At 43.7% G+C, this 11,051-nt stretch overlaps 1 protein-coding gene across 2 annotated transcripts in view; it reads left to right on the forward strand.

Moving 5' to 3' along the window:
- The window catches only part of LOC122549454 (gamma-glutamyl hydrolase-like), a 50,541-nt gene extending 45,445 nt beyond the window's left edge, over positions 1 to 5,096 (forward strand). The window contains exons 8-9 of one of the 2 annotated variants that reach the window (XM_043689298.1): positions 4,627 to 4,764; positions 4,925 to 5,096. In XM_043689298.1, the coding sequence (XP_043545233.1) occupies positions 4,627 to 4,764; positions 4,925 to 5,046 (260 nt within the window). In that variant the 3' untranslated portion in view covers positions 5,047 to 5,096. The remainder of the gene's footprint in view (positions 1 to 4,626; positions 4,765 to 4,924) is intronic. The other variant, XM_043689299.1, reaches the window with a different exon arrangement.
- Positions 5,097 to 11,051: the final 5,955 nt, after the last annotated feature.

The following is an 11,051-nucleotide window of genomic DNA, read 5'->3' on the forward strand; positions in this document are numbered from 1 at the left end:
TCCGGCCTATCACCCTCACCTTAACCTCCTTCCATCTATCGTATTTCCAATGCCTCTCCCCCAAATCCCTCCTCCCTACCTTTTATCTTAGCCTGCTTGGCACACTCTCCTCATTCCTGAAGAAGGGCTCATGCCCGAAACGTCGATTCTCCTGCTCCTTGGATGCTGCCTGACCTGCTGCGCATTTTCAGCTCTATTCTGGCTATGGAGGAAGTGTAACAAAGGTTTATCGGACTGATGCCTGGCTTGGAACCTATAAAATTCTAATTGGCCTAGACAGGATAAATTAGGATTTTCCCAATGATCAGGGAGTCCAGAACCAGGGGGTCACAGTTGAGAGATGTGGGGTTGGCCATTTAGGACTGAGATGAGACATTTGAACAGCCAGATAGTGGTAATAGAATCATACTACATTGAAACAGACCCTTCAGTCCACCATGTCTATACCAACCATCAACAACAAACTACACTAATCCCATTTACTTGCACTTGGGCTGGAGACTATGGTGCCCTGGCATTTTAAGTGCTCGTCTAGATGATTTATAAATGTTGCAAGAATATCTGTCTCTACCACCCTCTGAGGCAGCATATCTCCTTTAAACTACTTGCTCCTCACTTTAAATGTGTGCTGTTTGTCTACCATGGGGAAAAGATTCTTATGATCCACCCTGTCCATGCTGCTCAATTTTGTACACCTCAATCACATCCCTCCTCAGCCTCCTCTACCAGAGAAAGCGGTTGAAGCCAAAATATTTAATGTTTTCAGGAAGGAGACATATTATTTGGGCTAAAGGGTATGGGGAGAAAGCAGGAACAGGAGTTGGATGGACAGCCATGATCATATTGACTGGTGGAGCAGGCTCAAGGGGCTGAATGATCTCCTCCTCTTCCTGCTTTCAATGTTTCTATATTTAGTCAAAACTTCCAGCAGTGGTCACTGGAAGGTGAAAGGCAGGATCCTGATTATTATCAGGTTACTGGCTGAGATCAGGTAACTGAAGAAAGACGATGAACTAAACTATGCACATGTCTGCTATTTGCTGAATAAGATTTCTGAGCATTCAGGGGCGTCCTGATGTTTTCTTATTTTATATTATAGCTGTCTGGAACTTACATGTTAATAGAGCTCTTGAAAAGTAGAAAACATGATTAAATGAACAAGAAATGGAACTTTTTAAACACAACTTGCTGATGATAAAGTAACTACTTTATAGGCGGTACTCCATCTGTATATGTTATCTTTTGATCTCTTTTAGTGTGAAAAAAGAATTATTGATTTTTCCCTATCTTGTATATATGGAGTATGAGGCAATGCAGTTTGGAAGGATTAATAAAACAAGGTGTACACAATGAATGGTGAGATTAAGAAGCAAAGGTGGACCTTGCTGTGCATGCCCATAGATCCATAAGGCAACAAGAAAACTGGATAGATTGCTTAAGAAGGCATTTGAATTTGCCTTTGTTGAGACATGGAATACAAGAGGAGGGAGGTTTTGGTGAAACAGTATAAGATATTATTAGGCCACAGCTGGAATACTGTGTGCAGTTCTGGTCATCACTGATAGAAAGGGTGTGACGACACTCGAGAGATGCAGAGGAGATTCACCACAATGTCACCTGGACTGAAGTAATTCAGCTATGAAGATATATTAGATGGATTTCCTTCGAGCAACGAACGCTGAGGGTGACACCTGATTGAGGTGCACAAAATTATGAAGGGCATAAGTAGGATTCCCCCAGGTAGAGCCATAGATTTAAGGTAAAGAGCAGGAGGTTTAGATGTAACTTAAGGAGAATTAGTTTCCCCCAGAGGGTGATGGGTGTCTGGAACTCACTGCCTGAAATGTTGGTAGAAGCGGGAACAATCATAACATTTAACAAATATTTAGATGATCACTTGAAATGCCATTGAGTACGAAGTGCTGAAAAATGGGAGCAGAATCGATAGGTGGTAGCTGATTGGTGCTGGCATAGTGTGCTCCATTCCATTCTCTTTAACTATATGATTCGATGTGGTGTGGACTTGGAGCATCAAAGACTCATCATCCACCCTATATATTTTGTGCTGCTGTTAAGTTAACATGGACAAACACATCTGATGTATTTCAATGACTACAAAAGTGAATCTAAAATGGCACTCTGCTTTGAAGTGACTGTATTTTTTATAATTATGAACTTTTGCATCTCTGAACAATCTTTACGCAATTTTGCTGCTGTATTTAGGTCTGCTGTCAAGTTAAAGTTTGTCATGTTTTTACCTTGATATTTTCAACAATAGCCTCTTGGATGTAGGTTTGCTCACTGAGTTGGAAGGTTCATTTTCAGACGTTTTGTCACCATACTAGGTAACATCATCAGTGAGTCTCTGGATGAAGCGCTAGTGGCATTGCTCGCTTTCTATTTGTGTATTTAGGTTTCCTTGGGTTGATGATGTCATTTCCTGTGGTGACATAATTTTTTGTTCTTTTTCTCAGGGGTTGGCAAATGGGATCCAAGTCAATGTGTTTGTTGATAGAGTTCCGGTTGGAATGCCATGCTTCTTGGAATTCTCATGCATGTCTCTGTTTGTCTTGTCCTAGGATGGATGTGTTGTCCCAGTCGAAGTGGTATCCTTCGTCATCCGAATGTGAGGATACTAGTGAGAGAGGGTAATGTCTTTTTGTGGCTAGTTGATGTTCATGTATCCTGGCTAGTTTTCTGCCTGTTGTTCACAGCTCTTGCAAGGTATTTTGTAAATTACATTAGTTTTGTTTGTTATCTGTATAGGGTCTTTCAAGTTCATTAGCTGCTGTTTTAGTGTGTTGGTGGGTTTGTGGGCTACCATGATGCCAAGAGGTCTGAGTAGTCTGGCAGTCATTTCCGAAATGTCTTTGATGTAGGGGAGACAGGCCTACTGAAAAACTTCGGAAATCTGGAGAAATAATTAAGACTGACTTCCAAAAAATGAAACCAGACGGATCCAACACACCACACTTCTATGGATTACCCAAAAATCACAAACCAGGAACACCCCCTCAGACCCATAGTCTCACTACCTGGAACACCAACTTACAGATCGGCAAAGGAGCTACACCAAACACTAAAACACTTAGTAGAAAACTCACCCCACTCCACCCAAGAATTCCTCAAGACCATCAAAGACACAAGGTAGAAGACGATGAAATAAAGGTCTCCTTTGACATAACAGCCCTAATCACATCCATCAACATCAACCTGGCCAAGGAAACACCGACTATGTTATTAGAAGAACCAAAGACACATACACCAAACACCACCACCTTCATCACCAAGAACATCATCATCAAGCTAATGGATCTATGCCTTACCACCCACTTCACCTACAGACAAACCAACGGAACACCCATGGGATCCCCAATGTCAGGGTTCTTAGCAGAGGCAGTAATGTAGAGACTTGAACAAACAGCTCTGCCAACCATCCAACCCAAACTTTGGCTCTGCTACATGGATGACACCTTCATCATCACTAAATGAATCAAATTAGAAGAAACCTTCAAGACCATCAATAATACTCTTACTGGCATAAAATGCACTAAAGAGGAAAACAACAAAAACTGCCATTCCTAGATGTCACAGTAGAGCAAACAGCCAATGGGGAACTTCAAACCGGCTTCTACAGAAAAACAATGGCCAAATATTGAACTACAGAAGTAATCACCCCAACATCCACAAACGAAGCTGCATTAAAACATTATTTCAATGAGCCACCACACACTGCAGCACAGAGGAACTACACAGAGCAGAGGAAAATCACCAATACAGCATATTGAAAAAGAATGGGTACCCAATGAACACAGTCCACCAATTTCTCAGCAACAAACCCAAACAAGCAGACAAAACACATCCAGAAACCCTAGCCACTCTCCCTTACATCTCAGAAATGACTACCAGACTACTCAGACTCTTGGCATCATGGTAGCCCACAAACCCGCCAACACACTAAAACAGCAACTAATGAAATTGAAAGACTCTATAAAGACAATAAACAAAACTAATGTCATTTACAAAATATCTTGCAAGAACTGTTACAACCACTATATTGGACAAGCAGGCAGAAAACTAGCCACCAGGATACATGAATATTAACTAGCCACAAAAAGACATGACCCTCTCTCACTAGTATCCTCACATACGGATGAGGAAGGACACCATTTCAACTGGGCCAACGCATCCATCCTAGGACAAGCCAAACAAAGACATGTACGAGAATTCCTAGAAGCATGGCATTCCAACCGGAACTCTATCAACAAACACATTGACTTGGATCTCATTTACCAACCCCTGAGACAAAGAACAGGAGATTATGTCACCACAGGAATTGACATCACCAACCGAAGGAAACTAAATACACAAATAGAAAGCAGGCCATGCCACCAGTGCTTCATCTGGAGGCTCGCTGTTGGTGTTACCTAATATAGTGACGAAATGTCCAAAAACTAACCTTCCAGCTCAGTGAGCAAACCTACATCCAGAACCTCAACCTGAGCTACAAATCTTCTCAAAACTCGCTAATAGCTCCTCCTTGTAGTGTACAGTCAGCAATTGTAATTTGAAGAACGTTAGTGTTGGTATTCCTTGTTGATCTGATTATTTGTTATTTGAATACAGCTATTAAATACCCTATTTATGCAGTTCAGTGGCACCCTGAGAGAAGCCCTTATGAGTGGAATGCAACATTGAATATCCCACATTTCTCTGAAGCTGTTAAAGTCGCCTGGTATTTAGCTGATTTTTTTGTTAATGAAGGTATGTTAGACAGCAGAAGTAATTTATAGCTTTTATGGTTTATTTTCTGTGCATATCCTTGTGTTCCAACTGATAATATTTGCTGGCTTTAAGTGTAAATTTAGGAAATCATTAACAAGATACTTTTGCCACTGAGAACTGTTTGTATTTTGTTTTTCAGCACGGTGGAACTTCAATCATTTCTCTAATACAACAGAAGAAGAGAAGGCATTGATTTATAACTATACACCCATGTACACTGGAAACATTTCCAGATTTGAGCAGGTTTATTTAATTGATTAGAATTATTTCAATTCGTCTCAGTCAGTCAATTAAATCTGATATACCCATCATGTTGTAGACCACTCATTCTTTGTGTTCTGTTAATACAAACTGATTATTGGGTGCAAAAACTGAAATTGTTGGCCAAATGCAACAGCATCTATTGGAGTCAATGTTGGGTTCGGTGACACTGTCACAGATATTGCCAGACTTGCTGAGTTTCATATCATGGAATGCCTACAGTATGGAAGGAAGCCATTCAATCCATACCATTCCTCTGATGAGCATCCTACCCAGACCCAGATCCATAATTCCATATTTCCCATGGCTAATCTACCTATCCTGCACATCCCTAGGCACAATTGGCAATTTAGCATAGCCAATCCAACTAGCCTGCTCATCTTTGAACTGTGGGAAGAAACCAGGGCACCCAGAGGAAACCCACAAGGACATGGGACGAATATATAAGCTCCACACAGTCACCAGAACATGGAATGGACCAGGCTCCTTGGCTCTGTGAGGCAGCAGTGCTAACCGCTGGGTCACTGTGCCACCCTTTCTTTCAGGATTTCTATTTTTGTTTCAGATCTAACACTAACCCTAACTTTTTTTTTCTGATTACTGGGTGTATGTTTATCAAAGTATGGGGAAATTAGTAACTTTGTTTTAATCAAAACTGTTTAAAATCAATGTTATGAAATTTTCCAAATGGAATTTAAACTTTATAAGTTTCTATAAAATTTAATTTTGTGTCAGCTCTGATTGGCAGAGATTAGGCGCTGAGCTTTCCATTTTCACATCTCTGTTCTATCTCCTCATGTTGCAATACAGATCCAGACACGTCACATTTCTGTTTCTGTACTTGCTGCAGCCTTTTTGTTCAAAAGGTCATCAAATCCACTGCCCTCTCTTTCAGAATGCAGCAATAATCTTTAACAAATCCAGGAATTCACAGCACCTCCAACACTTTTAAAAAAAACCCACACCATTTAGTGACTAAACACTGCCTGAAAAATTAAGTTTCAGTAACAGGAGAATTTTGGGCATTAGCTTTTGTGACCAGTTAACGCTGACAGTGAGCAGGTGAGTCTTTGTTAGAAGATCTCCAGGACACCTCTGCAGGAGTTCCTCAGGGTAGTGCGCAAGGTCCAACCATCTTCAGCTCCTTCATCCATGACCTTTTCTCCTTCATAAGGTCAGAATGGGATGTTCGTCGATGATTGCACAGTGTTCAGCACTGTTTGTGACACCTCAGATACTGAAGCAGTCCATGGTCAAATGCAACACAATCTGGTCAATATCCAGGCTTGGTCTGACAAGTGGCATGTAACATTGGTGCAAATGTTACTATCAACATCCTGGGTGTTTTAATTGAATCATCACATAAACATGATGGCTACAAAGGCTAGGAATATTGCAGTGAATAATTCACCTCCTGACTTCCCAAAACATGTCCACCATCTATAAGTCAGGAATGTGACAAAATATTCTCCACTTACTTGGATGCGCACAGCTTCAGCCTCAAGATCAAGGATAAAGCAACGCACTTGATTGGCAGCACATTCCCAAGCATCCACTCCCTCCATCACCAACACTCAGTAGCAGCAGTGTATACCCCCTACAAGATGCACTGCAGAAATCCTCAGATACAAAGATCATCAAATAGCACCTTCCAAACCCATGACCACTTCCATCTAGAAGGACAAGGGCAGCAGATACATGCAAGTTCCCCTCTGAGCCACTCACCATCCTGACTTGGAAATATATCACTGTTCCTTCACTGTTACTAGGTCAAACTCCTGGAAGTCCTTCCCTAACGGTGATTTAGGTCTACCTACAGCACGTGGACTGTAGCAGTTCAAGAAGGCAACTCATACCACCTTCTCAAGAGTCAATTAGGGAATCCAGATCCTGAAAATTCCTTGTTAGCAGCAATGTAGGTATACCTGGACCAGATAGAATACAGTGGTTAAGAGCACCCTAATACCCCCAGGATACTGGGTGACCTGTGGGCAGGTAACAAATGCTGGCACTGGCTGTGATTTTCCAGTGCCTACTGGAAGCACTGGGATCACTGGCAGAGGGAAAGAGGAGTGGTATCATACCCTTTGGAGTGCCCTATGATGGAGCTTTTGAGGCAGAAGCTGAGCACGTCACCTCCTCCTGGTTGGTGATGGCACCACCTGACGAGTAAGGTCACCTGGAAGAAGATCCTGGCACCGAACCGTAACTTTATATTGCTACCTAGAGCCCATACCATCATGACAGTATGTAACTACAAGCATATATCCAGCAGCCACTGATTCTCTCTCCTGGAAACATAGAAACCTAGAAGATAGGAGCTAGATTAACCCATTCAACCCCTTGAGCCTGCTCTGCTATTCAATATGGTCATTGAGATCAATACCCTAATCCTGCCCTCACCCCATATCCCCTGATCCAATTAGCCAGAAGAGTCACATCTACCACTTTCTTGAAAATATGCAATGTTTTGGTCTGAACCACTTTCTCTGGGAGTGAATTCCACTGACTCCCCACTCTCTGGGTGAAGACATTTCTCCTGAACCTAGCTGACCATGATGGTTTGCAAACTTCTTCAGGGAAGGAAGTCAATTGCTCACCCATCTTAAACCATGGGACCCTTCACCACATTATTGACTCAGAGATTAGATGTTTAAGTCATCCTGGACAGGAAAAGAGGGAGCTGTTAGAAATAATGGCAACGGTCTCAGCCACTGCCTTTGTGAGTGAAGGCAGCCTGCTTGTTTTTCTATGATCAGTGTGGAGATACAATAGACAATAGGTGTAGGAGTAGGCCATTCTGCCCTTTGAGTCTGCACCACCACTCATTATGATCATAGCTGATCATCCTCAATCAGTATCCTGTTCCTGCCTTACCTCCATAACCCTTGATTCCACTATCCTTGAGGGCTCTATCCAACTCTTTCTTAAACGAATCCAGAGACTGGGCCTCCAATCCACTTGATTTGGTAGATGGGGTTTTATACTGATATCTCATCCAAGAGATGGCACTTCCAACAGTTCACTCTCTCGGATAAAGCACCTTGGGGTATTTTTATAAATGCAACTTGTTGATGTATTATTTGAGATTAAAGACTCAAAATTTCTGGAGTGGGACTTGAATCTATACCACACTGGCTCAGAGGCGAGAATGTAACCACTGAACCACAACTTACACTGCCCTGTGTGCTACATTGGTACATGGGATCCCAATATAAAATTGTGTTCTGTTTGAAATCAGATCTATACAGTGGATATGTAAAGTTGTTTGAGCCCAGAGTAGGTATCCAGGCTTCCTGTTCTTGCCACCAAAGTGGATAACCATACATTTATCCACATTAAACTGCATCTGCCATGCATCTGACCACTCACCTAACCTGTCCAGGTCACCCTGTAATCTCCTAACATCCTCCTCACATTTCACACTGCCACCCAGTTTCGTATCATCAGCAAATTTGCTAATGTTATTACTAATACAATCTTCTATATCATTAATATATATTGTAAAAAGCTGCGGTCCCAGCACTGATCCCTGCGGTATCCCACTGGTCACCGCCTGCCATTCCGAAAAGGAGCCGTTTGTCACTACTCTTTGTTTCCTGTCAGCCAACCAACTTTCAATCCAAGTTAGTACTTTGCCCCCAATACCATGCGCCCTAATTTTGCTCACTAACCTCCTCTGTGGGACTTTATCAAAGGCTTTCTGAAAGTCCAGGCACACTACATCTACTGGATCTCCCTTGTCTATCTTCAGAGTTACATCCTCACTTAGCATTTTGTTGTGCAGGAAACCTCAGGAACAGCCAAATTATATTTAAGTAAATGCACAGGCAGCCTCTGACACTGGACCCCGCCACACACACACACACCCCAGTCAGATGGTCCAAACAGGCCAGTAATAATGACAGCACTCTGTAAGGTTTGGACCCTCATCCTCATTGATGACTGCCTCCCCTTCCTGTATCCACCTAATCTGTGCTCCTGCCCATCAGTGACCCCTCTCCATGAAAATCAGAGGCTGTTACTATATTCAACACCTCTGTCCTCCACCCAGACAGCCGTGCATGTGGAGCAAGACTCCAGAAATGGTCCAGCCATCAGCTTCATGCCCCAGGAGCTAAAACAATCAAGCTCAAATCTTAGTTTATAATACATGCATGAAAAAAAATAGAAATACTATAAGCAGAGGAGACCCGACATTCTAGGGACAGTTCCTGACTGAGAGGCAGAATGATCTCCTTTTGTGCTGTGACATCTGTCAATGTGTGAAAATCCTAAATGGTTGAATCTGAGCTTAGCGTATGCTTTAAGAGGGAGGGGGCCAAGCCAAGGTTAGAATGAGATAGGGAAAGCCTCATATACTGAAACCGCAGCCCCTTCCACCTGCTCTTAAACTGATGGTTTACGCTAGCCTGCTTTGTCCCCCTCCACTCTCCTCAACCCTTTCAACATCTACTCTGCAAGCATCAATCCCCGTTCCAATGCCCTCATCCCCCACTTCCAATCACTGAATTCCTACCCCATTCCCTCAATCCCCCATTCCCTCAATACCCACCCCATGCCCTCAATCCCCACTGATTCCCTCAATCCCCCATTCCCTCAATCCCCACTCTGATTCCCTCAATTCCCCCATTCCCATTCCCTCCATCCCCCATCCCAATCCTCATTCTGTCAAGCAAAATAAGCAATGTGCCTGAATGACTCCCGCCTGGTGGCTCTGACCTCCATAATCATGAAGTGCTTTGAGAGGATAGTCATGGCTCACATCAACTCTAGCCTCCCAGCCTGCCTCTATGCCTTGCAATTCACCGACCAATGCACAAGTCCACAGCAGACACCGTCTCCCTGGCCCTACACTCATCCCTGGAATATCTGGATAATAAGGATACCCACATCAGGCTTCTACTTATTGACTACAGTTTTGTGTTCAATGCTATAATCCTAACCAAACTAATCTCCAAACTCTGAGAGTTAGGTCCCTGCTGCCCCTCTGCAACCGGATCCTGACCCAGAGATCGCAATCAGTGAGGACAGGCAACAACATCTCCTCCATGACAATCCTCAACATCAGCACCCCACAAGAATGCGTACTCAGCCTCATACTGTACTCCCTGTACACTCATGACTGTGTGGTGGCTAACAAAGAATACAGGAAAGAGACAGAGTGCTTGGTGACGTGGTGCAAAGATATCAATCTCTCCCTCAATGTCAAGGCCCCCTAATATGGTTCTGGATCAGTGGTGCTGGAAGAGCACAGCAGTTCAGGCAGCATCCAACGAGCAGCGAAATCAACGTTTCGGGCTCTCGTTGGATGCTGCTTGAACTGCTGTGCTCTTCCAGCACCACTGATCCAGAATTTGGTTTCCAGCATCTGCAGTCATTGTTTTTACAATGCCCCCTAACAGCCCACCCTCTTCCCCGACACTTTCCCCTGCCGCTGCAGGAATTGCAAAATCTGCGCCTACACCTCCCCCCCCCTTACCTCCGTCAAAGGCCCTAAAGGAGCCTTCCACATCCATCAAAGTTTCACCTGCACTTCCACACGTCATTTACTGTATCCATTGCTCCCGATGAGGTCTCCTCTTGGGCAGACAGGACGCCTTCAAGCAGAGCGCTTTAGAGAACATCACTGAGACACCGACACCAATCAACCCCACTGCCCTGTGGCTGAACATTTCAACTCCCCCTCCCACTCCAACAAGGACATGCAGGTCCTGGGCCTCCTCCACCGCCACTCCCTCATCATCAGACATCAGGAGGAAGAATGTCTCATCTTCCACCTCGAGACCCTCCAACCCCATGCCATCAATATGGACTTCACCAGTTTCCTCATTTCCCCTTCCCCCACCTTACCACAGTTCCAACCTTCCAACACAGCACTGTCCTCTTGACCTGTCCTACCTGCCAATCTTCCTTCCCACCTAACCATTCCACCCTCCTCTCTAACCTATCACCTTCATCCCCACCCCCATTCACCTATTATACTCTTTGCTACCTTCTCCCCA

This window comes from Chiloscyllium plagiosum, chromosome 4 (assembly GCF_004010195.1).
Source record: "Chiloscyllium plagiosum isolate BGI_BamShark_2017 chromosome 4, ASM401019v2, whole genome shotgun sequence".
Lineage (NCBI taxonomy): Eukaryota > Metazoa > Chordata > Chondrichthyes > Orectolobiformes > Hemiscylliidae > Chiloscyllium > Chiloscyllium plagiosum.